At 53.4% G+C, this 26618-nt stretch overlaps 15 protein-coding genes across 15 annotated transcripts; 7 read left to right on the top strand and 8 right to left on the bottom strand.

Moving 5' to 3' along the window:
- Positions 1–585: 585 nt before the first annotated feature.
- APUU_61443A (uncharacterized protein) lies at positions 586–909 on the bottom strand (the record flags this gene model as incomplete). The annotated part of the gene is made up of 1 exon (XM_041694786.1): positions 586–909. One exon carries the CDS (start codon positions 907–909, stop codon positions 586–588), a length of 324 nt encoding a protein of 107 aa, XP_041560581.1.
- Positions 910–1840: 931 nt separating this feature from the next.
- On the top strand, positions 1841–2668 carry APUU_61444S (GNAT family N-acetyltransferase; the record flags this gene model as incomplete). Its single annotated transcript, XM_041694787.1, has 2 exons — positions 1841–1947; positions 2008–2668. 2 exons carry the CDS (start codon positions 1841–1843, stop codon positions 2666–2668), a joined length of 768 nt encoding a protein of 255 aa, XP_041560582.1.
- Positions 2669–3432: 764 nt separating this feature from the next.
- On the top strand, positions 3433–4687 carry APUU_61445S (OSTA/TMEM184 family protein; the record flags this gene model as incomplete). Its single annotated transcript, XM_041694788.1, has 4 exons — positions 3433–3533; positions 3592–3844; positions 3905–4030; positions 4082–4687. 4 exons carry the CDS (start codon positions 3433–3435, stop codon positions 4685–4687), a joined length of 1086 nt encoding a protein of 361 aa, XP_041560583.1.
- Positions 4688–4938: 251 nt separating this feature from the next.
- Positions 4939–6399, bottom strand: APUU_61446A (uncharacterized protein; the record flags this gene model as incomplete). Its single annotated transcript, XM_041694789.1, has 1 exon — positions 4939–6399. The coding sequence occupies one exon, from the start codon at positions 6397–6399 to the stop codon at positions 4939–4941; it is 1461 nt and encodes a 486-aa protein (XP_041560584.1).
- Positions 6400–6612: 213 nt separating this feature from the next.
- APUU_61447A (uncharacterized protein) lies at positions 6613–7511 on the bottom strand (the record flags this gene model as incomplete). The annotated part of the gene is made up of 3 exons (XM_041694790.1): positions 6613–6684; positions 6745–7202; positions 7256–7511. The coding sequence occupies 3 exons, from the start codon at positions 7509–7511 to the stop codon at positions 6613–6615; spliced, it is 786 nt and encodes a 261-aa protein (XP_041560585.1).
- A 158-nt stretch (positions 7512–7669) lies between these two features.
- Positions 7670–8203, bottom strand: APUU_61448A (uncharacterized protein; the record flags this gene model as incomplete). Its single annotated transcript, XM_041694792.1, has 2 exons — positions 7670–7969; positions 8045–8203. The coding sequence occupies 2 exons, from the start codon at positions 8201–8203 to the stop codon at positions 7670–7672; spliced, it is 459 nt and encodes a 152-aa protein (XP_041560586.1).
- A 527-nt stretch (positions 8204–8730) lies between these two features.
- On the bottom strand, positions 8731–10471 carry gliA (MFS-type gliotoxin efflux transporter gliA; the record flags this gene model as incomplete). Its single annotated transcript, XM_041694793.1, has 3 exons — positions 8731–9845; positions 9899–10226; positions 10277–10471. 3 exons carry the CDS (start codon positions 10469–10471, stop codon positions 8731–8733), a joined length of 1638 nt encoding a protein of 545 aa, XP_041560587.1.
- A 267-nt stretch (positions 10472–10738) lies between these two features.
- Positions 10739–12440, bottom strand: gliC (cytochrome P450 monooxygenase gliC; the record flags this gene model as incomplete). Its single annotated transcript, XM_041694794.1, has 3 exons — positions 10739–11954; positions 12024–12211; positions 12261–12440. The coding sequence occupies 3 exons, from the start codon at positions 12438–12440 to the stop codon at positions 10739–10741; spliced, it is 1584 nt and encodes a 527-aa protein (XP_041560588.1).
- Positions 12441–12667: 227 nt separating this feature from the next.
- Positions 12668–14109, bottom strand: gliJ (dipeptidase gliJ; the record flags this gene model as incomplete). The annotated part of the gene is made up of 6 exons (XM_041694795.1): positions 12668–13148; positions 13200–13289; positions 13361–13434; positions 13483–13780; positions 13839–13992; positions 14046–14109. 6 exons carry the CDS (start codon positions 14107–14109, stop codon positions 12668–12670), a joined length of 1161 nt encoding a protein of 386 aa, XP_041560589.1.
- An 83-nt stretch (positions 14110–14192) lies between these two features.
- On the bottom strand, positions 14193–15018 carry gliK (gamma-glutamyl cyclotransferase gliK; the record flags this gene model as incomplete). The annotated part of the gene is made up of 2 exons (XM_041694796.1): positions 14193–14510; positions 14557–15018. 2 exons carry the CDS (start codon positions 15016–15018, stop codon positions 14193–14195), a joined length of 780 nt encoding a protein of 259 aa, XP_041560590.1.
- A 191-nt stretch (positions 15019–15209) lies between these two features.
- gliI (aminotransferase gliI) lies at positions 15210–16637 on the top strand (the record flags this gene model as incomplete). Its single annotated transcript, XM_041694797.1, has 3 exons — positions 15210–15416; positions 15465–16130; positions 16194–16637. 3 exons carry the CDS (start codon positions 15210–15212, stop codon positions 16635–16637), a joined length of 1317 nt encoding a protein of 438 aa, XP_041560591.1.
- Positions 16638–16965: 328 nt separating this feature from the next.
- gliM (O-methyltransferase gliM) lies at positions 16966–18245 on the top strand (the record flags this gene model as incomplete). Its single annotated transcript, XM_041694798.1, has 2 exons — positions 16966–17188; positions 17242–18245. 2 exons carry the CDS (start codon positions 16966–16968, stop codon positions 18243–18245), a joined length of 1227 nt encoding a protein of 408 aa, XP_041560592.1.
- A 95-nt stretch (positions 18246–18340) lies between these two features.
- gliG (glutathione S-transferase gliG) lies at positions 18341–19189 on the top strand (the record flags this gene model as incomplete). The annotated part of the gene is made up of 3 exons (XM_041694799.1): positions 18341–18428; positions 18479–18785; positions 18850–19189. 3 exons carry the CDS (start codon positions 18341–18343, stop codon positions 19187–19189), a joined length of 735 nt encoding a protein of 244 aa, XP_041560593.1.
- Positions 19190–19314: 125 nt separating this feature from the next.
- gliF (cytochrome P450 monooxygenase gliF) lies at positions 19315–20900 on the top strand (the record flags this gene model as incomplete). Its single annotated transcript, XM_041694800.1, has 3 exons — positions 19315–19613; positions 19666–20423; positions 20485–20900. 3 exons carry the CDS (start codon positions 19315–19317, stop codon positions 20898–20900), a joined length of 1473 nt encoding a protein of 490 aa, XP_041560594.1.
- A 1012-nt stretch (positions 20901–21912) lies between these two features.
- On the top strand, positions 21913–26610 carry gliP (nonribosomal peptide synthetase gliP; the record flags this gene model as incomplete). Its single annotated transcript, XM_041694801.1, has 1 exon — positions 21913–26610. One exon carries the CDS (start codon positions 21913–21915, stop codon positions 26608–26610), a length of 4698 nt encoding a protein of 1565 aa, XP_041560595.1.
- Positions 26611–26618: the final 8 nt, after the last annotated feature.

Below are 26618 nucleotides of genomic sequence, written 5' to 3' on the forward strand. Positions count from 1 at the left end.
AACCACGGACATTGTACTGGGGCTGTGTTAGGTTATATGTCTAATACCATTGTATAAGGTATACGCAAGTTCATATCAGTCCACTGCGCAAATTCCTCGCACGATGGATGGCCGTATCATTCTGGTCAGCCATGTGGCAATGTCGATAGCCAGCTAAGCCTTAGACTACTGCAAGCCATGACTGTGGGTGTTATAGCACAGCCCCCTGAATCTTTGTCGCGGTGTATTCTACCAACTTTGCTTGCAGATCCTAGTTCCCATTTCCTACCGTCCAGCACTTGTAGCAACAGTGGCCGGGGCTGCGCAGAATAGACATCATCAACGGCAATGCAGCTGAATTCAATACGTAGGCCACGTTGAGATCTTGCCTGGGGGTTCGTATCATCTTGAGCGCCCTTTGAACAACTTCCTGCTGCGGAAGAATTATGCCTTGTTCTGTGAGTATCCATATACCGGGAAGTTGGCCGTCTTTCGTCAGTCAATAGAGAATAGCCAAGGTTACAGCTCAATAAAATAAAATAAAAATGCAGTTTAATGCTTGTGGCTCTCTGATTCCGAATCCCACTCGTCATCGCCTCCAGTACGTCATTCATGTGTAGTGATCACAATCCACAGGATCTTGTGGACCTCCTTCGCCTTCTTCCCTTCCTGTCTGTTCTGCCTCCTTGAGCTCCCCCGGCCTGCTCTTCTTCGCGATCTCTGGTCTTGTTTATCCTGACCCTTCATCATCTTCTCAATCTGCTTTTGTTCAGCCTTACTAGCCGCCTTTGCACTCCACTTCTTCCAAAACCCCCCAGGCATACTCGCTTCCTCTATGTTATCAAACGACAGCGACATAGCTCGATTTTCCAACGAGCGAGGATATTGCTCAGAGGCTCCTAGTCGGGCCTCTCTCCTGGCTCTAAGCATGATGAAAGGCTTTTGAGGGGATGATCAGAATGGGGTCTATAAACAGTCTAAATTGGTTTGTTTGCTCCCTTTGATCTCGAAAAGTGGCCACCTGCGTCTTGCCATCCTTATATTCTTGAAGCTGTAATACTAGGATCCGCTATCAAACCTCCCGTAAATCTGCCCTACCTTGCCCGCGACATGTTGCGCAGTGACGGCGATGAGGTTTATTTCCGCATAAATGCGCGTGGCCCAGCAGCACGACGATCGTTTCCACCGTTCTGTTGCTGCTGCATGGGCTAAAAGACGAGACTAAGACCCATCAGGAAATCCAGATGCCCAAGACTTTTAGCGGGCACTGGCCGGTCCAATAGAGCAAAAGTATATGTGTCGATCAGAGGGCCTGTTCCACACCAGACAGTCGACGTTTCCGTGCTGATCGGGCCAACCCAATGAACCGTCCAAATGGAGACTTCTGTTAAGCTGACGGGCTGGAGGTTTTATATGAGCTGATACTGGCTCCTTGCTCCGACCGGTGTAAGTTGCCGGACACGTACCAAACACGTACCAAACACGCCTGTTGCAAAGTCCAGTCGCTCAGATGGTGGAAGCCCGTAAGCAGCATTGTTGGGAATGCCTCCGGCGTCGATTAGTCTGTGATTTCCAAGCCCCCGGATGCAGACGGTGTGAAAAATCGGGGATCGATTGCCCTGGATACGGTAGCCCTCCACCGGTGCGAGTGAGGTGGCTGGCTCCGGGGGAGGTCAGTTGTCGACAGCGCAAAGTCCCGTCAGCCAGGCAAAGAACAGAGCCAGTCCAAGGAGCGAAGACTATGCATAGCTTAGTCTGCTGCGCCACTATCTCTGAGTGTCAATCTGACCCCAAGGCTTACGCAGCTAGCACTCCGGCCATGATAAGTGCCTGTCCGTCCTCTCGCCTCGTTGATCTAACAATGTCCAACATGGCTCAATCCCCGTTCGAGGTCAGGGTTGTTCCAACCAAAGAGGAGTACTCTCGCCTTGTCGATGTCCTATGGGCGGCGAATTTCAATCCATACAAGTAGGCCCAAGCCAGCTTCCTCTAGTACGTGACTCTCCGACAGGTCTAACTTATCTATAGCCCTGTTTTCACGGCTGTCCACCCAGTAAGCGGCCATACTGCAGAAGATCGCGCCCGAGATAAGGCCCTGGACGCCGAAATCCGCTGGAATATGAGCCAGGCAAACCCATACTCGCACCTGATATACGTGATCGATAAAGCAACCGGCGAAGTGGCGGGGGGCTGTGAGTGGTTTATTTTCCACCAGAACCCTTTTCCGAAAGGACCACAGCCTGTCAAGTGCACCTGGTATCCTGAAGGGACTGAGCGTGCCGAGTACGCAGAGTGTATGCTCTCCCAGGCGTTTTTCCCACGACAGTCTTGGTTCCAGCGGCCACATGCCGGTGTCAATGCCATGGGCGTCCACCCGAAGTATCGGCGATGCGGCGTTGGGCGACTGCTTATGGAGTGGGGACACGCAATAGTTGATCCCCTGGGCTACGAGAGTTTCATTGAAGGCAGCCCGATAGGACGCTGGCTGTATGAGGAGTATGGGTATCGGCGCGTGCTGGGGTTGCATGTTGATTTTGATAAACCAAATCCAAGCGATGAATGGCTGCGGTTGGTGCACGAGTGCAAGCCGCCTGGGATTCTGCTTCTTTGGAGGCCACCTCGAGGGGAATGGACAGAAAAGGTTCCTTGTGGTCCTTGGGCAGTGTCTGATCTGACTTTCAAGCAGTGAATGCTATGGGGTTCTGTTTTTGGCTGCCGAGCCGATGATACAACAGAATATCCACTTCAAGTATTAGATTTATCTACAGACGCTTTCTACGCAACAGGAAAAGTAGGCGGTTGACCTTGGCATGCTATGCCCACGGACTCAAGACGGAATCAGAAGCCGTGAAAGTCACCCTAAGTAGCCCATAATCCTTCGTTGCAGAAGCTTGATAATTGCAAGAGGCAATGAAGTAGTGGACGTGATTAAGAGATGCAACTGGGAATGACTTGTCCTCTGCATGTAAATGTATATTCCGCGTTAATTTCCGCGTCACACAATTACGCTATCGCCGCCCAATAAGGCACACACAGCGGAGTCTCTTTCACGACGATCCTGCTGCGCTCTGTCCTCCAGGTGGGTATCAGGGGGCTAAGCATTACCAAGCCTCCCAGGGCTGAAAGTCAAGCAACCCAAACCCAGAAGGGAATCCACCGTGGCCAAGGAATCGTCGATTGCGCGGTTGGTGCTTGCATAAATAGACAAGGTGTCACCGTAGGGATCTCCCTCATCCTCCCCATTCATTTCACCCACACCCACCGGCTTGCACAACTGCTCAAAATGGCCTTGCTAAGCCCAAGAGACGCGTCCGTGGGGAGCTACGGCTGCCCTTTACCTGACCACATTGAAAATGGTGAGCGATCATTGCTGTGCACCTCTCACGCCATTTAATCATGTCAATAGCGGGCGGCGCGCCATTTGTGGGGAGTCTGTCTTTCTACCATTTCAACATGATTGTATCCGGCGCCTGCACCGCGATAGTGCTGCTTTTGACCTTTGGTCTTATGGGACGACATGCGACGCGCATGAGCAACCCTGAGCAACAAATCAAGTGAGTCCACCAGCCGGGCTGACGGCGTTGCAAGACTAACAAGTATGTCTCTATACAGAATAATGCGAATCGTCAACATGATCCCCTCCTACCAAGTCCTATCCTTCATCTCGATCTGCGTTCCCAACTCCTACATCTACCTACAAGGGTTCACCGAAGTGTTCCAGGGCATTGCTCTATACGCTTTCCTGATGCTGCTTTGCGACTTTCTGGCTCCCACGGACCAGGACAAAGTAGCGTTCTTCTGTTCGCTCGAGACCAAGAGACAGTGGCAACCAAAGAAAAAGAGAAATGGTCTGGCATTTTTAAGCGTACGTGCTGTGGCGGCTGGAATGCACACTGCTCGATATCTAACTGAATCTTCTATATAGTTGACCTGGTGGTCTGTCCTCCAGTATCCCATCATCACCTGGATTACAGCAGTTGCCCAGGTGGTGACCCAGTTGCTGCATAGGTACTGCCTTGGAAGCAATGAACCACACTTTGCTCACGTTTGGGTATGAACTTCCCTTCCCAATATGTCTATGGAAAGCTGACATAGGTTATAGATCACGGTTGCCACATCTCTGTCGACATCAGTAGCCGTCAACGCCATCATTCAGTTCTACGTGAACATGAAAGGTTACATGAAAGAGAACCACCCGCTTACCAAGTTGCTGGCATTCAAGCTGATCGTAGGGCTGGTCATATTGGAAAAGATCCTCTTCCTCATCTTGCAGGGCGTCAATGCGCTCCAGGTAAATGACACATTGACCTACGTCGACGTCCTAATAGGCCTGCCAGAGATGGTCATCTGCGTACAGATGGTTCCGCTCTGCTTCCTGGTCCTCTACGCCTACCGGACAAAGCCTTACGAAATTTCCAACGCTGCTCGGACCGTGACCCTGCAGCCGCGCGCGTACCAGGCCCTCGAGTCAGACCACGACGAGGAGGCCTTGGTGAGTGAATCCCAGAGACGTTATCAGGGTGGCTGGCTGGGGCTGCACGCCTGGGCCGCCTACTTGAACCCGCTGGGACTTCTTCTCGATGTCATCTCCGCACATAGAATGATCTCCAAGGCTCGGGCTCTGCAAAAGAGGCAGATGGAGCAGGCGCAGAAGGCAGAGCAAATGGCAAGATATGAGACTGGATATGACATTCCCTTGGGCGCATGAGTGTTCACAGTTTGGCCCTGTTATGTATTATGAATTTCGGCGTGTTTTATTTTACTTGTTCAATATTTTGTGTATTTCTTTCTACAGTTTATATAGTCACTCTGTTTCACCAGATCTCTGAATAGGCAATCTGGTACAGGCTCCTCATAACGTTACAAGAAGTGCAGCAGGACTAACTGTAGTCTATCAAGAGTTCCCTTCCAGTCGTGGAAAGGTAGTTTAATTATATGGAAGTCTCTTTAACCAGCTTACTACTGAGAGATCCTCTCCTTGATATATCTAAAGACGCCCTCGGGTCCAACAGCATGGGCCGCGTCTTTCAGGTCCACCAATATATCGACCATTCGATGGACCGACGCACGATCGACACGTAGCTCCGTTGACAACTGAGCAAGTTCCTTTCCAAATCTGTGCTGCTCCGGTGTAGAAAAAATAAATCTCAGCTCCGGGACTCCTGCCAGGGCTGCCGCACACCATTGCAGAATACACTTTATATACTTGTTCCCGCCAAAAGCGCCGCAACCCCAGAGACCACTAACTATGTGAGTGTAGGTGTCACTGCTGAATGCATTATATGCTTTCAGAACCATCTCTCGAGATAGACGAGGTGAAGGGCAAATGTCGGGGATAGGACAGCCTCCTTCCACTGGGAGGGTGTCCAGCTCGAGTGCGTCCATAAACAACATAGTCCGACTGTTCCACCTCATGCCATCAGAGTTGGCGACTGACCCTTGGAGGACATCACCAAGCCTCGCATCACGACCATATCCAGTGATGGACACCATTGCCTCAGCGCCCCGACAGATCAACACCTGCTGGTCGGAGAGCGGAGGTGCCAGGAGTACAGCTGGATATGCCTCTGGAGTAGCGCCCACATGCAGCTCCTCCTGGGTACCCGAAGGGCCGTATCCAAAGCATTTATTTGCAGCAATTACGCATGCTCCATCGGAAAGCCCGAGCAAACGTGGTGTTGTCTGCGACTCTGGGAGGTTAACAACCTCGACACGGGTGGCCGATAGCACGGTTCCTTTGGCTTGATCACCCTGTATCCGATGTATATCTTCATTTGTCATTGTTCGCATGCTAAAGGTAATGGGCCACTCGTTTGTTTCAAAGTGGGCAGTTTGTGTGTTTTCCTTGGCGTAACTGACTATTCGTTCAAAGTAAGTGAACAGCGCAGTAAGGTATGCATCCACGGCGCCTCGGTGAACATTGCTGGCTATAGAATACCAAGGACTCAGATCAACAAAGGACTCTGTAGACCAGGGATGCGGTGGCAACGAGCACAGGAATTGATGGATGACCAGACAAGCCACCTGCTTGCGTGAGAAGACGATCTGTGTGATCCCAGTGGACGATAGCGATGGCAGTAACCCTTCTGGAAACAGATTCGGCATTTCAAGTGCCAGGTCCACCACAACAGGCCAGATATCACGGAAGAAGTTCGGGGCACAGTTGTCAATATAGCGCCGAGACATGAACTCTTGAAGCAGGGAAAAGTCCACACCAGCTGCTGTTCCTCTCAGAGTAACCGCAATCATCTCAAGGGCCTCTAAAAGGGAGGGAATATCTTTGATCGGGGCCAGCTCGCTTCTAAGAATGGCCGTAAGAAGGTCCCAGAACGGCACTTCGTCGTCATTATAGTCAACCAGACAGAATCTGTCTACTCGTCGAAGGCTCGCAGAAGATGGGAGGACAAATTTGGGCGTCATCTTCGCGTATAGTACTCTCAGGATTTTAATCAAAGTCAAATGGCGAAACGGATCTTCGCTCGTATTTCAAGCCCAAGATGAGTCATTCCATCATAATATCGTATTTATGGGTCCAGTCGGGCCGATCTAAGAAGAGCAGTCAAGTCTGGCTCCCGTAAACAATGTTAAATATTAAATGTTGTGGAATCTTATGCGAGTCTTGCCCTGGCCGGTCTATATAAACGCTGCCCCGGTAATCCATCTTACCATCATATCCTGTGCCACGTCCGGTCGGTCCTGAGGGACCTGATGCCCCAACTAGATCAGAAACGACTATTGGAAATAGAAAATAATAGCGACACTTACCAAATGCCCAGCTCCCTCCACCGTCACAAATGCAAACCGCGATGCTCTCTGGCCGACTTGAACCACGGCCTCCTTAGCATAACCCACGATCTCGTTCTCTCCATCAACGACAGACTCCCAAGGTTGCAATTTCTTAGCGGTAAACGCTGTCTGGCCCTTCCCGGGCAATGAATGCGCCCAGCGGAGATTTCCCGCGGTGTTGCAGGCAAGATCCAGATTCCCTTGGTAGGCTAGGAAGTGAACGTTGTTGGCCAGGAGAAATGACACAAGGTCCGACACCGAGGTCATTCCATCAGCAGTCTTGGCAAAAGCATCGATCACAGGCTGGGAGACGAATTTGTATTCCTTGATCTCTTTCGGGGGCTGCAGGGCTTCCCAGACCCGGGGCGTATTCAGGTACTGTTCGATGCGTGCGGCTTCCACATAGCACATCTCGTCGATTTCACACGGCGCCGTGACTGTCAAACCCAATTACAACGAGCAGGAAGTGAATCAGGACATGTATACTTACTGTCAAACCTGTTGCGCCCTCCCTTGCCCGCCTCGTCATCATACCACCCGATGACACCAACATAGCAGACCTCCGCAGCAGCATGGCAGTTTGCAGGATCTGGATTGCGGTTACAAATGTCGTACAACTCCATGCACCGCTCCATATTTGCAGCCATGATATCGCAGCGGGTCTCATTGAATACGGGCTTCAGTACCCCTGGATTGGTGGTACATAGCGTTTCCCAGTATCCAAAGGTCGTGTCCTTTGGCGACATGAAGCCATTACCCACCAAGCAGGACTCTAGACGGATTTGGGGTTGATCGGGGTAAAACTGATTCTGCTTGATGATCTGAGCCCCTAAGTAGGGAATATAGCGACCCTGGGTGTCTCAGCAGTGGGCAGGAAGAGCTGATTCGGGATTCTTTATACCGCCTAGGACTCGCCCGCCAGGTGCACAGGGACATGTTCCCTTTCAGGGAAAAACTCCGTGATAAACAGCTGCAGAAAACGGTGCATGTCAATTGCTGCCTCCTGTGAGTCGCTGGGCAGTTCGTAACCGTCGTCGATATAGGAGAATCCAGTATCCACAGGCTGGTCCACGAAGAGCAGAGACGAGTTCCGCGACCAGCCCCAGGGATTGTAGTCTGTTCCATTTCCAAACTCGTTGATTCGGCAGGGCCCAATCTCCTCGAAGAGACCGATCATACTGGAGTCGCCGGGCCCGCCAGTCAACTACAGGGTCAACGGGTCACTACGCGGGTTGTTCTGGCTCTCGAAGTACCAAAAGAACAAATGCTTGTGCCCTACATCAAGCCATCCGGTATATTGGGGCGAGCGAGCTGCACAAACCGAGTCATTCTGTCGGCGTACACGAATTGAGTATTGTGGTGCATGCACCGACGTCAAGACAGTCTGGAAAGCAGCGCATATGCCCGCAAACAGGGCAGCACAAACGTAGAATCGCATGATGGAAGGTATTTGAATAACTAACTGACTTGACTTGAGCAGAACAAAGAAGCGAACAAAAGATCTGGACAGGGGGCTGACTCATCCAGCTCGCCATCGAACCCCTGCAGTGCTGAGAATATAGCCAATAATACCCTGACGCACAGGATGTGCTTGGGGAGGTACGCTGGTAGGTCTGTTCCAGAGGAGCAGGGAGAGTTGACTTTCTATTCTCTGTTAATGTGAGCGGCGGCTTCAGGTAACCACGATACCCTCGGGAGCGCCGCGTGATTACCAGCTATGGGATCTAGCATACTACCACCTGGATGGTAACAGGCCATGTGTTGTTGGAAACCCCATCGTCATATTGGGTCAGCAGAGGCTTTTATCTTAACATAATTCTCAACAACCAGATAATGTATATAAGCCCATACTTCTTGTATATTAGTCATAATAATCCAACACCGGTATGAGTAGATTTTACATATCAGTCAAGTCTACATATAACCGAGTTCCATGCCAAGTTGGAGTCAGATAACTGCTTACCCTTACATCGCACGAGCATGCTTCCTTCTTTTCCACGCCATCCCCCCCACGACTCCAACCGAAACGCCAAAGAGTGCAACAGCGAGGTACCATGTTGAGACCAAGGCCTCGTTGTACACCTTGCGCACAGCCGGCATGTACTCGGCGTCAATGACTGCGTCCAAGTTTGTTGCTCCGATCTGTTGAACGATCGACGGGCTGACTCCCGGCACTGTGGTCAGGATCCCACTTCGAAGGCGATTGGCGAACAAAGCCTGGCTGACCGCGACAAATATGGCTCCACTGAAGGTCTGGCAGAATGTGACAACCGCGGTCCCCACGGGTATGTCTGGTGCAGGGAGAACAGCCTGCGCGGTGATGACCGGAAGCTGGACGCCCATGCCCACTCCGGCGCCGACGAGAACCTGGTACCCTATCCACTTGGGATGGCCGGTGTCGGTCGCAAACGTTGTAACCAGCCCTGCGCCGATTGTCGATAATACAGTGGCTACGACAAAGAATGGGAGATGCTTGCCCGTCGCAGTCACGCCCCCGCCGGTGATGAAGGAGAAAATAACCATCGACAGCATCATTGGGAGACACATAATCCCAGAACTGACAGCAGAGGCACTCTTGATAGCCTGGAACCAGATGGGCAAGTAGTAAACGATTGTGAAGTAAGCCCCTGAGAACACAATCATAAAGACTGACGAGTAAGCGATCGGGAATATTCGAAGGATCCTGGGAGGAACCATCGCGTTCTCCTGCAGCGTCAGCTGAATTGCAATGAAGGCGACTAGGAGCAACCTAGCCAACACGAACAAGACGATAATCCGGACGTTCGACCACGGGTATGTTGTTCCTCCCCACTGCACGGCCAGCAACAGGCACACAATGGCCGGAAGAAAAGCCACAATGCCGAGGGGATCCATGTGCTCGATCAACGTCTTGCGGTCCGATTGGGAGTGGATGATTGGGGGAATCTGCAGGAAGACAGCGAGGATCACAATGACGACGGCGCCGATGGGGAGGTTGATATAGAAACACCATCGCCACGTAACGTGCGATGTAAATGCGCCGCCGAGCAGAGGGCCAATGATCGATGAGATCCCATAGATGGAGCCAAAGATGCCGTTATCTGTGCAGCGCATCCGTTTAGCGATAGACTGTCTGTGGGAAAGAAGAACATACACATGGGCCGCTGTCGAGGATCAACCGAGTACGCAACAATCACCATTGCTCCCTGGAAGATGCCCGATGCACCCAATCCAGCAATCGCTCTGCCCACAATCAACGCAACCGACGTTGGAGCCGCGCCACAGACGGCGGATCCAATCTCGAAGATTACCACGCCGGCCAGAAACACCAGCTTGATGGGAAAGTATCCGTACAGCTTTCCAAACACGAGCTGGAACATGCAGGTCGTGAGAAGGTAGGATGACCCGTACCAGCCCACATCTTCAAGGGCCTGGAACTCGTCGGTAATCCGGGGGATGGCCGTCGCGATGATAGTGTTGTCCTAAACAGATGTTAACCCCTAGTCCGGTGGAGGAAGTGGCTCTGACTGACCAGGGCAACCAGGAAAACTGCAAGGCACAGAACGGTAAACACTGCTGCCAGCCGGAGTCCAGTCAACTTGGGCTCGCTCTCTACCGCAGCAGAGGGGCTGTCTTTGGCGTCGACACCCACTGGAGCCTCAGGCGAGACGTCCTTGGGGTATGGGTGCTTTTCGGGGGCATCCTGCGTTTCCTGGACTGTCGCCATGACGAGGGTGTTGTAACCAAGGAGAAGCTCGACGCGAGGTGTAGAACGAGATGAGGTTTGATATTGACTTGATGTAAATGGTTCGGTCTGCGAAGAGCTCGAACCGCCTATAGTAAACTGTGCTACTCGCTACTCAGGAAGGCGATCATTGAGGACCTTGGAGCGTCGGACCCTTGGGCTTGTTGCAGCTTTGCATCGCACCGATAAAGGCGAGCCAATCGGATGTCACAGTACTACGATCTGTATTCTTGCTCTGTATCTGGAAGACTACCGCGGTTTTACGATGAGGTTCACCTTGGGATGGGTGATCCAAGCGTCCAAGTCGCGCTGCCAGTTCCTCGAATCGGTGCCCTCGCCCTTTTGAAACTCCAGCCTCCAATTGCGCACCAGATGTGCGAGGAATGTGCGGATTATCAGATCCGCCACATACTTTCCAAGACACTGACGGGGCCCAAATCCGAACCGCCAGAGGTGATACCTAGTCTCGGACACGTTGAGGTGTAAGAACCGAGACGGTCGATACTCGCGGCGATCTACGCCCCAGAACTCGTGCTCAACGTTCAAGGCGTACGCATCGACTATGAAGCTGGTCCCGGCCGTGACCAGATAGCCATCCAGGACGCGCTCTGTTGGCGCCGCTTGGGGGACCGAAAATGCGGCCAGGGGCTTGAGACGGGCTGATTCCAGGATGCACGTTGCGAGGCAGGTTGAGCTCCTCTGTAGATAGCCAGCCATCTCGGGTCCTTCCTCTTGTTCTGCTTGGGCAATACTCCTGTGCAGCTCGTCCTGCACGTCGGGGTGTGCTGCCAGAAACACAGGGTTCCACGACAACGAGCCTATGGTGACGTCCAGGTTCGCAAACAACATCTCATCCAGCGTTTGAGATGCGTTGTCCGCACTGATCTCGCCTCGCTCCACCGCTGAAAACAACTGATAGACTGGGGTGTCGGTTGCCTCCAGCGCACGGGCGCGGCGATAAGCAGTCTCATTGAAAGCGATCCATCGCGACTGAAACTGCTTCAGCACCCGGCCTGCCTCGGTGGGGAGATATTTCGACCATGAAAAGCGAGCAATTCCTCCCCTAATGACCAGCTGGAACAGACGTTCTCGGATAGGGGCCATGTCACGTAGAGCCTCCTCCATTTGGCTTGTCACCTCGCCGTACAGAAGGTCTGCGATGACGAAAAAGGGCAGAAATTTGAAATCTGCGACAGGATCGATCAATCCGGCTCGGATGGAGGAGCATTGATCGAGATAGCTGCCCACACGCCGGTGGATGAGGCCGAGGTAGTTGGCGGCCGTGCTGTGGGCAAACGCTGGCTCGCTCACTGCGCGCAGTGTCCGCCAGTTTGCGCCGCTGATCAGGCCCAGACATTGACCTAGCACCTCACCCATCAGATGGCCCGAGTCGTTGTTGACGGCCTTGGAGTGCCGGTCGGAGTCGCGGAAGACAAGCTTGACGTGCTCTGGCTTCTGCAGGACACTGGGATAACGGGGCAGTTAGTGTCCTGGCCACGAGGGAAGCAAGGTATATGATATGTTGGCAGCCTACATCTCTGGCTTCATTCCAGCCCAGACCCGGTAGATTTGCCCATGGTCCTTTGCCCATGTGGCCCGGTTCTCAATCCCATCTATGAATTTATCGACATCGCCCTGTCCGTTCGGCCATTGATAAGGCCGCCCAGGAAGAGTCTTGCCCGTCTCCAGGTGGTGAATTGGATACCGTCGCGTCAAGTAGAACTATACTGGTGAGTGGTGATAGTTCGTGCGGCTGGCACCTGCAACTTACATCCAGGATTTTGGATATCACGGCATTGAGCCTCTTCCCCAGCTTCGCTCTGGGTAGATATGCCCATATTGCGTATGCTGCCAATAGCCCAAGCAGACCCCAGACGCTGTGTCCAAGATCTGCGAGGTTTGGCAAACCATGCGGTGACACTCGCGCGCTGATGTTCTGACCTATTTCCATTTTCAGTCGGCGTTGTGGTCATTAGCACAAGACCACAGCCTACGCCAGCATTCATACTTCATAGCCCTCCCTCCGATGGGGGTCCAGACACGGCATATCGAGCAGCACTACTGAGACGTCTATCCCGGTCCGATAACCGGCCCGCATTATGCGGTTCAGCTCCAGTACGGCCCGAGTGCAAATAGGGGGTATATTGCGATCTATGCTAGCTACCCTCCCTGGTTGACTTATGCAAGCCCTCGTTTTCTTCCCTGGAGGTGTAACATCTCTCTCTGTTCGGCCGTCCACATCGGCCTGATCTCATCGCAGAGATGGTCCGTGGTGTTGAAATTCTGTTCCTGGAAAGCCACATCCTCCACCTCCTTCATGATTCGAAGGATGTTAAGGCCGACGACTTTCTCAACATTAGACTCGGCTACTCCTCGCTGTAACAGCTGGGCCACGAGCTGTGGGAATGCAGACACATCATCTAGCTCTTTCGGCCCTTGTAACATCCCATCAAAATCAGATCCTATCCCCACATGGTCATAGCCAATCCGTTTGGCCGCGTGTAGGATGTGATCGACAACCTGCGAGCAGGTGGCCTGTTCACCTCCGGTCGGATCCACCAACTCTCGCAGGAAGCATATCATGATAACACCGCCATTCTTCTCCAGCATGCGTAGTACCTCATCTGTGACATTACGCGGGTGTGACACAAGCGCGGCACTGGTTATCTGGTTAGCCTGGACGACCATCATGATGTGAAGGTGAACGTACCAGGCAGAATGGGAGAATATTACAGGAGCTTTCGAGACCTCTAGGACGGCTTGTTGAGTGGATGTGCTCGTGTGGGATAGGTCTATCATCCTGTTGGAATCAAAGCGTGGCGTTAGCTGCTGGAGCCTCGTTGGCAGAAGGCATGGGATGATTCTTCTCACATTCCGACACGGTTCATCTCGTGAATCATTTTCTTGCCAATCTGGCTCAAGCCATTGTGGAGCGGCTCGTCTGTCTATGATCTGTTAGCATCTGAATAGTCCCCAGAGTGTTCGCTACCCACAGCCGAGTCGTAGTACTGGTTGTTTCTGGTGTGAGTCAAGGTGGCGTACCGCACTCCGAGTCGATGCAGCATCCTCAGGGCTCCAGGACTGTTTGCAATCTGGTGCAAACCTTCAATCGCAATAAGGCTGGCTATACGCCCTGATCGAAACATTTCCCAAACATCTTGGGTGCTCTGGGCGAGACCAAACACTTTCGGGTATCGTTCGATCATCCGGTGAATGGCATCGATTTGCTGAAGCGTTTGGCGGAGGCATTCGAGGTATGGGTCATCGAGCGCTAATTCCGGTTCTTTTGAGCTATATATGGCGTTAGGTCCTCGGTGTATAGGCGCAAGGCTGGGTAGAACAGTCTTACCATGGCACATATGCGCTCCAGAACTGCCCGCCCACCATGCCCCGTCGCAGGCGAGCAATGTCCGTTTGACCGATGGGGAAGTTATCCAACTGGCCCTGGTCGAGTTGGTTTGAGTGCAAGCCGCGTAGCATGAACGGAAAGTCGTTGTGTCCATCTAGAGGGTCTATATTCAATGTCTGCTGGTTGGCACGGCCGGGCAGGTCTTACCGATTAACGGTACTCGATGCAGCAGCCGCTGTACCTGCAGAAGCGTCTGGTCCGATTCAGTCATCTTGTGTAGTTCCGAGTTCCTATAGCGGCAATTGACGAAGGGAGACTATGCGCAGATATACCAGGCTTGATTTTTCGGACTACCTAGCATTGCGGACCGAACGCGACTCCATCCCCCGGAGTCCAGATCACCGAGTGCACATAGTCGTGCCATCCCCACATACAACGATACACGCCAACTATCACACCCCCTAGCCATCTCGGACAATGTCCCCTTTCATTCGTGCTGACTTGTGTCAGGCGAGCCAGAAGACGGATCGCTCTCCTCCAGAAGGTGAGGAAGCACCAGGCCCCGGCTTGGGACCGATACGTTGGCAGCGGAACATACACTGGCAGGGACTGAAGGTATGTCTTGTAGGTGTCGGGAAGGCTGAACTCGTTCGCTCCATCTACTATCAGCCCCTATTCTCGTCAGTGAAGGCACTAGGCGGTGCAAGAGGCTACTCACCATATATCTCATGCTGGGGGCTCGATTGGGTCGCCACGGATATTTAGCTTGCAGTGTATAAGCCATAATCTCCTCACCCTCGTCAGGGTCCAGGCTCAATATTCTGGCGCGTACGCTGATTTCATTGTAACCCACTCCAGCGCCTTCAGTAAGCACCAAGCGTCGATAATCATCAGCCGTAAGCAGGTATGCCACCCCATGCACTGGCGGGATAGCCTGTTCCTGTGAGCCGCCAGCCGCCAGATCTGACGGCAGTGTTGTAATACTGGCGAACGCGGGTTCCGCATAGGGAATACCGAAAATGTCGAAGCAGAGGATGTGTGATGGCACGACGACGGGTTGGGCCCTGAGAGGGGTGATTGCACGCCCCTTCATCACAGACGACCGGATATTTGAGCCATATGCGAAATACCATATCGCCTTGCTGGCGTCCACTTGACTTCCATCCTGAGGTTCTTCCATTGCATATGTTCTGGGTATCTACATGGGGGAAAGGCCCCTTCAGACCATAAATAGTCAAAGCCCTAAGCCTCGCGAGTGTGGGCGTCCCCGGCTCCCTGATGGAGACCGAAGCGGCCCATTGTCCGGCAGTTTATATGGAGGGCAAACTCTTCTCTCGTAGCCATCCAGCTGCGTACTGCACAACACCGACCATGGCACAAAGGACTATCCAATCTAAGCGCTCTGTAGCAAGGTTGGACGGGCTAAAAGGCTTTGGCTTGTCTTCCACACAGCAATCGCCCCCGAAACGGCGCCGTGTCGAATCACCAATCGATCTATCGATAGCAGAAAATTGGTCAATCCGGCCGGAGCTCGTATCGCTCTTTCAGGATGTGATCAAGAACAATCTAGCCGCGGAGGTAAATATCCCTCCTTCTGCGATATTCGACGTAGGCTAACGGCTCAAGCACCTGTCCTACAGTGACAGTCAGTTTGGAGACACAAAGACGATGCGAGCGCTGTCCGCCTTTTTTAACGAATACTTTGGGGTTTATCATCCGGTTGAGCCATCACAAATTGCTCTTGCACCCGGCTCATCGAGTTCCCTGGCTGGCTTGCTGGGCCAGATCTGCGATGCGGGCGAGGGGGTTCTCGTGCCGGCTCCTTTCTGGAGTAAGTCGCTCTTCCCATCGAGAGAAAAACGGCTTAAGATATCTGCAGATGGCTTCGACTTTCATTTTGCAGTCCACGCACAGGTCCATCCCGTCGTCGCACGCTTGGACAAGATTGAGCGCGCGTTCGATGCAGACGCCATCTTAGCATCGTTGACTCTAGCATACGATGAAACGCCTCTTCGAACTCGCGCCCTCGTCCTGACCAACCCTGGAAACCCCCTTGGCCAATGCTATGATACCGACGTACTCCAGCGCTGTGCAGAATTCTGCCGAGAACGCGATCTGCATTTTATCTGCGACGAGGTTTATGCGCTCTCTTATTTTGCTACGCCTGCCGAGAGCCGTGTGCCCTTCCAATCCATATTGACCTTGGATCCAGCCTCCTTGGGATGCGATCAGTCGCGCATGCACATGGTGTGGAGCTTGAGCAAGGACTTTGGATGCAGTGGACTTCGTTTGGTACCGTCTAGTTTCGTTCGTCGACATTCCCAAATGCTCATCTAATTATCGACGTCGCATCAGGGATGTGTAGTCTCGCAGGCGAATCCAGATCTGATCCTTGCCCTCCGCCTGCCCACGAGCACCGAAGTATCCGCCTTGACTACCCTCTGTGCAGCCGCACTCTTAACCTCTCCGACGCTGTCGGACCTTGTCGCCATGAATAAAAAACGACTTGCCGACTCTTACAAGGCGATGACCCAGGTTCTCGAGGCGCACAACATACAGTACGTACCAGCAATCGCAGGGCTATTCGTCTTCGCGCGCTTGAAGCCCGAGGCTACTGCAAAGGAGGAAGCCGAATTTGTACGGAGAGTAAGGCAACAAGGGCTCATTATCAGTCCCGGTCAAGCTTATCATATTGGTCAGGAACACGGGGGCTGGTATAGGCTGACGTTCTCTTTGCTATCCGAGCAGCTGAAGAAGGCACTGGCAATTCTGGACCAATGTTTGGCAAATAATAAATAGGAAGCCGACAAACCGTCGGAAGAGTTAGTATGCGTGGTATAGAATGTTGTTACGCGATGATTTCTTTAGTGAAGTATATATATTTGTCGTACGGAGTCACCCAGCAGCACACCGCTGGCCAAGTCTTGGCTGATGTGCTCTACTGAGTCACCAGACGGTGCAAAACGGCAGATCAAAGAAGTACTTGTTTATATGACCGGCCCGACCTGGAAGAGGAGGGTTTGGCGGTTCTTGAGGGTCTTGTTCCGGCCCGACGAGACAACGTTTAAGTCGGTCGACGCCGCCTGTGTCTATGACATTGTCCAGTGTAGTTCTGTCGAATAGCAAAATGGAAGCGACTCTCTCAATTTTATCGGCCTCGCTGAAGGAGGCAGCTTCGCAGCTAGAAGGTCCGTTGAACTCGGAACGTCTCGCTGCCCTGCACGACCACCGCGAAGGGAAACTGCCCGATGCTGTCCTGAGTGAGCTGGCAGCGCAAACATGCGACCTCCTGCATCAGGTCGAGCAGCTGTTGGAGCCATCGTCCCTAGTGCTCGCCGACCATTTCCTGGGTAAGCAGCCACGACCCTGGCTTGAGGGAAAAAGACGAGCTAATGCTGTCCAGGCTATCTCAACTCCAAATGCCTTTGCGCAGCTGTTGAACTCCACATTCCAGATCTCCTCGTGAATGGGCCTCAGCATTTGGCAAAACTGGCCCGGTTGTCAGGGGCCAGAGAGGACCGGCTGCGCCAGGTTCTTCGAATGCTGCACAACAACGGAATCTTCGCTTACTCCCCGGACGCCGACACGTACAGCAACAACCCGACCTCTGAGATGCTGAGAACGGATCATTGGACTCAATGGCACAACTGGGTTGATCTGTACGCCAATGAGTTCTACGACATGGCAAAGGGAATTCCGGCCTCGCTCAAGCAGGGCACGGTGCGCACCCCGGCACAGATCAACTTCGATACCGACGAGAACATGTTTGACTACTTCACGCGCCGTGGGTGGCTACCACGATTACATCGGACACTTGGAGGTGGAGCTACCGCGCAGGCTCCTGGTATCCTGGCCGACTATCCTTGGGAGGAGTTTGGCGACAAGAGCTTCCTCGATATCGGAGGGGGTGAAGGTGCATTGATTGCGCTGATACTGCGCAGACATCCTGGCATGCGCGCCGCACTACTCGATACGCCCAAGGTCATTGAGCATGCTCGGCCGCTGTTCCGAGATGGAAAGTATGCAGATGTTGGCGAGCGGGTGCCAGATGACAACTTGATCGCGGGGGACTTTTTGAAGAGCATTCCGACCTTTGAGTTCTACACGATGAAATGGTGCCTGCACGACTGGGACGATGAGAAGACTACAATCGTACTGCAGAACATTCGCAGAGCTATCCAGGCAACCCCCGACAGCCGCCTCGTAGTTATGGAGTCTATTCTGGCAGATGGACGCAGTCGCCGACTCTCACGGTATGGGGACCTCACTATGATGGTCAGTGCGGATGGACAGGAGCGAACTGAGGCGCAATGGCGCTCGCTCGCCGGCCGCACTGGATGGGAGATCCGGAAGGTCCGGACTCTGAGGGGAGCATGGCCCTGTGCCATTGAGATGAAACCGGTCTGATCTGACTTTGTGAAGATACAAATAAATAGTTGGTACAGTAGAATAGCCCGACAATGCAAATAACCACGGTTTCCATCAATCAACCAGTATCGATCATGGAGTCCCGCAACGATACAGAGCCGGTCCCCGTGATTCAAGGCGACATCGACTATGACGGACGCGTCATTCTCTACGTGATCAAAGGTTCGTGGAGACGAGATCCATCGCGGTAGCATCCCCGCTGACCGTTACAGCGGACCAGACCTCGTACATCAACTACATCAAGCCGCTCATCTTAGCAAGGGAGGTCAAGGTCCCCCACGTGCTTTCTGTGATTGACACCAAGGACGAGTGGTTCTATCGGATCCATCCCGAGCGCATGGTGCCCTCGCTCAAGGACCAGGACCCCGAGACCAAAGAAGAGGTGGTTGTGTTTGAGAGCACAGCTTGCCTGCAGTATCTTGCGGACCGATTCGACCACGACCAGAGCTGGACTGGCCGCACTGGCACAGAAAAAGGGGCCGTTCTCTCGTGGACCGCCCATCAGACGGCAGCCCTAGGGTAGTTACCTACTAGTTCCTGTTCCTTTCCCCGATGGGAGTGTCTCGGCTCATGATAAACCCAGTCCCACTGCAAAGTACTGGCTGTACTTCCTCCGAGGGTACCCTACTCGCCAGGAGCCTGTCCAACTGCCGCGGACCATCGAGAAGCTGCACTCCAACTGCCTGCACCAGTGGGACATTCTCGACAGGCGCCTCTCGTTGCCCGGCCAGCACTACGTCGCCCTCTCCGATCGCCCGACTCTGGCCGATCTATCCTACTTCCCCTTTGCCATGCCCTGGATGTTCCAGTTCCTCGGTGTCGATATCCACGACTGGCCTCATATCGAAGCCTGGAGCGAAAGAATGCTTGCGCGACCGGCGGTCAAGGCCGTGTTGGAAATGGCCCCAACAATCGGCCACTGAGCCCATCGGACCGGACGGAGCTTTCAGTAACGAATGAATAATATTATGCTTATTTCTGGGGTTTCTACTGTAGTGTGTGCTGTAGTCGTTTGCGTAATCATTTGCAAACCGTAGCTGGCGCTGCAATGTCGTTGTCTTCGGTGTCGGTATACCTGCGTACGCCATGGATGGAGAACCAGCCTCTTGCAGCCCTCTTGTTTGGGCTTGGAACTGCCTTGTTCCTACTTGCGCATTTTCGGAGGCAGTCCTTGAACTTGCCCAGGTTTGAGGTGACCTCCGACGTGCTCAAGACGATCGAAGAGGGCCATGCGCAATATCCCGACGATGCCTTTATTCTGTCCATGGTGGGCATGGAGCTGGTCATTCTGCCTCGATCAGGGATCGACCTGATCAAAGCCCTACCGGAGGAGCACGTCTCAATCAAGTATGTGACTTTCGGTTTATGCGTCAGTTCTTGCTAGCTAAACGTGCACTAGAAAACATCACCACGATGTGTTCCTCGGCGAATACACATACATGGGCACAAAGGCCCCCGAATTCGACGAAGCGATGCGATATGACCTCACTCGAAACACCCCGACTGTGATGGCCTCCTTTGTAGCCGAAGTCAAGTATGCAGTCGAGGAGAACTTTGGCCGCCCCAGCGACTGGGCCGCATTCCAACCCCGAGCTTCCATGTCGCGCATTGCATCGCTTATGTCGGGACGAGCCTTTGTGGGTTTGCCGCTGAGTCGCGACGAGACCTGGGTCCGGTCCACGGTAAATTATACACAAGATGTGACTCGAGCTTGGCTCATCCTGCGCATGATTCCCTGGGTGATTCGTCCCTTTGTGGCTCCCTTCCTTCCCCAGGTCCGATCCTTGAAGAACCAGCGCCGCATGACAGAGAATCGACTGAAGCCATTGCTCGATCATCCAGAAACCCAGAGCAGCGGAGGTGAACCAGGAGGAGACATGCTGCGCTGGTTCCGACAACGATATCCGGATAGCCCAACGGCGAAGCAACTCGCGCGCGATCAGCTTCTGGCGACGTTTGCCTCCATCTACAACCTGTCCAACGCCCTCACATACCTCCTCTTTGACCTGGCCAGCTACCCGGAGCATATTGAGCCACTACGTGCGGAGCTGCAGGAGGTACTCAAGGGCGAGCGAATCAACAAAGAAAATATCCAGAAGCTGAAGAAGCTGGACAGCTTCATCCGAGAGTCGCAACGGCTGAGCCCTCCTTCACTCGGTAAGCTTTTACTCTCGCCGTCTACTCACCCAGCAATAGCTAACTGCGAGTTCTCCCCCAGCAAACATGCCTCGAATCGTGACAAGCCCAGGAGGCCTCAAGCTCCCCAGTGGCCACACCATCCCATGCGGTATGCGAGTGATGGTTCGAGCACACACTATAAACCACGATCCCACCCTCTGGCCCAACCCCTCTGCCTTCGACGGCTTCCGCTTCTCAAAGCTGCGTGAGCAGCCCGGAAACACATTCAAATACCAGCACGCCACAACCGGCACCGATAATATCAATTTTGGTCATGGACTGTGGGCATGTCCGGGCCGGCACTTTGCGAGCAGTCAGATGAAGGTGGTTCTTGCCCATCTCCTACTCAATTATGACACTAAGCTGCCCGAGGGCGTGGAGATGCCCAAACAGCAGCACTTTGGTTTGGCGATTGTTCCAGATACCGAGAAGATGGTTCTGTTGAAGGCGAGGTAAGGAGAAGGAAGTTAGATATGTGCCTACGATAGATGAGCAGCATGCTTCAATGCCATGGCCACCACTGCTCACAGTTGGCCATCCATACCCTCAGAATACGGATTTAAACATTGGAATGACCTTTAGAACAAATGTCTTTTCTGACTCGTGTACTCCCAAGTCCTGCGTTTTGTCGAATTTGGTCACCGCGGACGGCACATGAACGTGGTAACCAACTGTGGAATGGATTGACAAACATTCGGGGTGATATAATTGTACTTTGCAGAATGCCTGTAGTTCATTGCGTAGCTAGCTGCGTTTCAGGTGTGTCTCATACCTGCATATATCGTCTCCTCGCCCAATGTCATGGATTAGCGAAACAGCTTGATGTACGTAAGTGGTTGTACGAAATGGAGCCCATGTTGATTTTTCGTATGACTTGAAGTTCTCTAAAGAATACAAGTACATATGTATGCATGAGAAACAGGCCTAGCCACAACCCTTCGAGGCTAACTGAGTTGGCGAGCGAATCGCTACGACATCATCTGTACAATTGTCCCAAATCTATGTACGATCACATAAAGCGCACCAAGGCTCATCAATCCCCCGTCATTCCAGACTAAGCGCCGTACTATCCTATCATACCCAGGACTATAGTCGTGGGAGTCCCTGTGGAAGGTTCAAGATGACTGCAAGGATCGTCCAGTAATTGAAGCCTAGTTACCATGACAGTATTAGCATATCAGGGGTGGGGTTGCTCGCCTCACACTGGGACAGAGCACTGCACCGTCGCGGGCCTTCGAACCGGGCCGGAGTCCTATTTGCAGCGTCTTTCGTCCCTGTCGCAGTGTCCGACGGTATGCAAGATACTTTCAGCCTGTCCTATACGTCAATGCCGAATGGACATGCTTTCAAGGTCAGTAGCAACGGCGGACAGAAGCATATTGCCATAATTTCACCATATTGCGATATATGTCATTTTCTCTACCACACGTGTGTCCACAGAACTGGGTGCCCCTCCGATCTACCAACCATGCAGAGCAAGATCCTAGCTGAATTTGCCCGAGAGTTACGACTCTCCGTGGCCCAGCTCGACTATTCACTAAGCTTCACAGGCCTAGGAGGTCATTCCCTCGCCGCACTTCGACTTGTGGCTGCATGCAGGCGGTTAGGATACACTCTGACCGTCGGTGAGCTTTTGGAAAACCGTCCGCTTCTCGATATCATATCCCGTTATCCTCTGGCTGCGACTTCCAGCCACGAGGATCAAGATGGAATCAGCCACTCAAGCCACGACATCCCCAAAGACTCCTTCGTCAACATCACGGTCGATGCCATCACACCATCTTTACCCTCTGATGAATCCCTTCCATCTCCAACGGTGGACACAACAATAACGACCGCTGCTGTAAACACCCTCCGTGTTCCAATCCCAGAGATGCAACTCTCCCTCATCCGCGGTAGTTACGCATGCCCCGGCAACAACATTCTGGCATACCATCAAATGTGCAACGTTGCGGAACTTTCAGGACTGAGGGCTGCCTGGCAACATGTTCTCGAATCAGAGGAGATCTTCACAAAAGCCTTCACGCTTGAAGACGGAACAGGCTATCTTACCGACTCCGATTCCACTTCAATCAAGTGGAGAGATATTATCGTCAACGACCAGGCCACGTTTACCGCCGCGCTAATGGCAAAGCCTCGCTTTACCGACGTGGACTTTGAGTTTCGAGCAATCACATTGGCTGGAGACCGGAAGGCCTGTCTCCTATGGCATGTCCATCACGCATTTGTGGACGGCCTCTCTATGACACTCCTACTGGATAAGGTTACACGCTGCATGGCCGGGTTACCTGTGGAACCTGGGCCTTGCTTTTCCGCCGTGGTACGGGAAAGAAATATGCTGATGGAGCAGCGAGCGGACGACGCCAGGGCCTACTGGCGTTCGCAGAAGGCTGCACTGGATAGCGCCACTGGTGAGCTGCAGCTGTACGGCTGTCACGATTCGGACAAAGACAACACCTTCTGGAATGGGCTGGCCACGTTTGCTGTTGAGACCTCGTCGGCTCAGCTCGACCATTACGCACATCAACATCACGTCACCCTGGCTTCCATTTATTACGCCGCGTGGGCCTTGGTCCTCTCAAAAGTCTGTGATTCAGACAACATAGTCTTTGGGGCAGTGATGTCGGGTAGATCACTGCCCGTGGCCGGGATTCTCGAAGTCGTGGGAACCTTGGTGAATACTCTACCTATCGCTGTCAGGGTTGATGCGGACGAAAATACTGTCTCGTTCGTCCAGAGAGTCTTTCAGCAGCTCGTTGCCCTGTCGGCCTTTGACTGGAGCGAGCCAGAGCATGGCTACTCTCGCCAATTCTCCTCGCTCCTGGCCTTGCAGTTCAACATGTCTACATCTACTACTTTAGCTCCTCAGCCCCAGTCTACGCCATCGTCGAGGATGAACAGTGGGATCACTCTCAGTATCACCATTGAAACCGATGGTACGATTCATATCCAGTACTCGCGCAAGTACGAGCAACGACACATCAACATCATCGGAAGCTATTTCGCCAGAGCTGTTAGACTACTCACGAATGAGCACTACTCGGTTGACATGTGTCTGGATGGGATGTTATCATTGCCCGACAGACAAACATTGTTCCAGTACGGGAACTGTCTCTCCGGCCTTACAACACGAGCATCAGTACACGAGGATCTGGTCAGCCTCACGGAACGCGCCGCTCGCGACGGTCCGACCTTGTGCGCTGTCTCTTTGGGACCCAGCTTGATGACGTACCGCGAGCTCGATCAGAAGAGCAACTGCGTGGCAGCACACCTTGGCATGTATGTCAAACGAGGCAATGTTGTTTGCGTGCACGCAGAGCCTTCGTTCAACTGGATTGTCGCCATATACGGCATTCTCAAGGCAGGTGCGGTGTATTGTCCGCTCAGCGCGAAGCTCGACCCGGAGCTGCGCTCGTCCATGTTCGACGCTTCCACTGCGGATATCTACCTGGTCGGCCCAGCAAGCGATACGAGACGGCGTCCGAAGCAAAGCAAGTATTGTTGGGCTGTGGAGGACCTTCTCCAGCGACAATCCGAAGACGGAGAATTTGACTCGCCTCACACTCTCTGTCCGGAGGCAAACGCGTATCTGTGCTTTACCTCGGGATCCAGTGGCAAACCCAAGGGAGTCCTCTGTACACACCAAGGGCTGGTTGCCTTTCAACGAGACCGAGAGGTGCGGCTGCTTGCTCAGCCCGGCGTCAAGGTGGCCCAGATCATGTCTGTTTCCTTTGATGGGAGCATACACGAGATTTTCTCTGCATTGAGCTACGGGGCGACCTTGGTATTGCCAGCGCCCAAGGACCCGTTTGCACACCTGCACGAGGTCGATACGTGCATTCTGACCCCATCGCTGGCGGCCACTTTGGATGCGGCCGACTATCCCAACCTGCGAGCAGTCTACCTCGTCGGGGAGCAGGTGTCGCAAACCATCAATGGCCATTGGAGCGCAAGAACTGCGGTATACAACATGTACGGCCCGACTGAAGCTACCTGCGGAGCCACCATCAAGCGATTGATGCCGGGGGAGAAAGTCACCATCGGACGACCGAATCCCACGAGTCGGATCTACATTCTGGATCGACAGCGACGTCTGGCACCACCTGGTCTGATCGGGCAAATCTATCTCGCGGGGGTGCAGGTCTCAAACGGATACCTCGGCCAGCCGCAGCTGACGGCCGAGCGCTTCTTTGACGATTGCGTGTGTCGTGGGCTTGGGGAGCAGATGTATGCGACTGGAGACTTGGGCTACTGGACCGAAACCGGCGAGCTGGTTTGCCTTGGTCGCAATGACCGTCAGGTCAAACTACGCGGGTTCCGACTGGATCTAGATGACCTTGAGACGCGCATTGCAAAGCTGCCCGACATTGCTGGAGCGGCGGTGACTCGCTACGAGGACGATCTTATCGTGATGGTCCAGCCAGGTAGTCTCTCTCGTGCCGACTGCAAGAGACGCATGGCGAGTGTCCTGCCTATCCACGCCGTTCCGCGCGACGTTATTCCCGTGGATCGATTTCCCATCACGGCGGCAGGGAAACTGGACTACAATGCAATCGTGAAGAGCGTGCAGGGGATGCAGGAGAGAAACCCGAATGGTCTCCCACCGAAAATGAGTGCCACAGAGCAACATGTTGCGCAAATCTGGTCGGACGTTCTGGGGGTCAAGGTATCGGAGATCACTACAGACGCCAATTTCATCGCAATCGGCGGCAACTCCTTGCTACAGCTCAGGCTGGCCAGTCGCCTGTCCAAAGCCTTTTCATTTTCTATCCCACTCACTGTAATCATTGGCGCACTCACTTTGCACGATTTGGCTGCCCAGATAGAGGAGCTGCGCACATGCCAGGCCCAGCAGGCCATTCATTCACCTCCACCAACTCAGGAGAACCGAGTGTCTCGGATGGAGGCCGAGTGGTGCGCCAAATACGAGACTGGCAGTGTCACCACGGCATTCAACGTCTCTTTTGTGTGTCGGCTGAGATCTTCGGTTGACATGCAGCGCTTGGGGGACAGTTGGAATACAGTCCTGCGCCATCATCCAGTCCTCAGATCACGATATCGGCCTGCGGGAATACGATTTGAACGGGCGTATTCCGGAGACGCTCCCCTCGCTCAAAGCCTCGCTGGGTGTGATGTATCGAGTGAGATCAACCGGCCGTTTATCATTAGTGAAGACGACCCTATTCGCGTGATCATTACGCCTGACATGATGGTCGTCACCGCGAGTCACATCATTTGCGATCTAACGACCATGCAAGTGCTATTGAAACAGGTGAAGCAGATATACCAGGGAGCATCAAGCCTTCCATCGGTTCCAGAGTACATGGCGGCCGACGCATGGAACAGGGTAGCCTCACCAACCGATCTGTCCTTCTGGACGACATACCTGCAAGGTGCTCCGCGTCCGACAAGGACAAGAGCCAGCTACACAGGGCGCTCTCAGGTGTTCAGGCTTCCAGCCGAGACAGCACAATCGATCAGCAGGTTTTGCAAAGCATCCCCGTTCAGCCATCACCAACTTACCCTCGCAGCCGTGGCACTGGCACTGGCCCTTCATTCCCAGAGCAGCGAGATGGACATCCTTCTGGGTGGTCCTTTTCTTAACCGTTGGTCCGAAGCCGACATGAACACAGTCGGGCTTTTTCTCGAGCCGATCCCCTGTCGCATCCGTTTCAGCCCAGAACACGCATCGGACCAAGACATCGATGCAGAAGCTTTCCTTCGCTCCGTTCGATGCTCGAGCCAAACGGCTCTCGCACACGCCGTCCCCTGGCAGCAACTCCTCTGCCATCTGGGCATCATGCCGGATTTCCCCAACCACCCGCTGTTTGAGGTGATGGTGACCTTCCACAATCAGGAACACGCATTGCGATTTGGCCTCGATGGCGCTGAACAGCTCTATACGTGGTCGCAAGGGGCAAAGTTTGGGCTTATGTGCGAGTTTACGGAGCTACCGAATGGAGAGATCTTGCTTCGGCTGGAATACGACGACGCCCTGTGGTGTGAGGAGGAGATTGGCAGGATTGGAAGTGCGGTCATTTGCGCTTTGGAGATGTTGGTGCGCAATGCGACGTACGCCGAGATGGTGACTACATTACGCACGGTGTGGCCGGAGTATACACGGAGCCGGGATGATATGTTTCTGTCATCACTTGGGCAAGTATGAGTAGTAGT

This window comes from Aspergillus puulaauensis, chromosome 6 (assembly GCF_016861865.1).
Source record: "Aspergillus puulaauensis MK2 DNA, chromosome 6, nearly complete sequence".
Lineage (NCBI taxonomy): Eukaryota > Fungi > Ascomycota > Eurotiomycetes > Eurotiales > Aspergillaceae > Aspergillus > Aspergillus puulaauensis.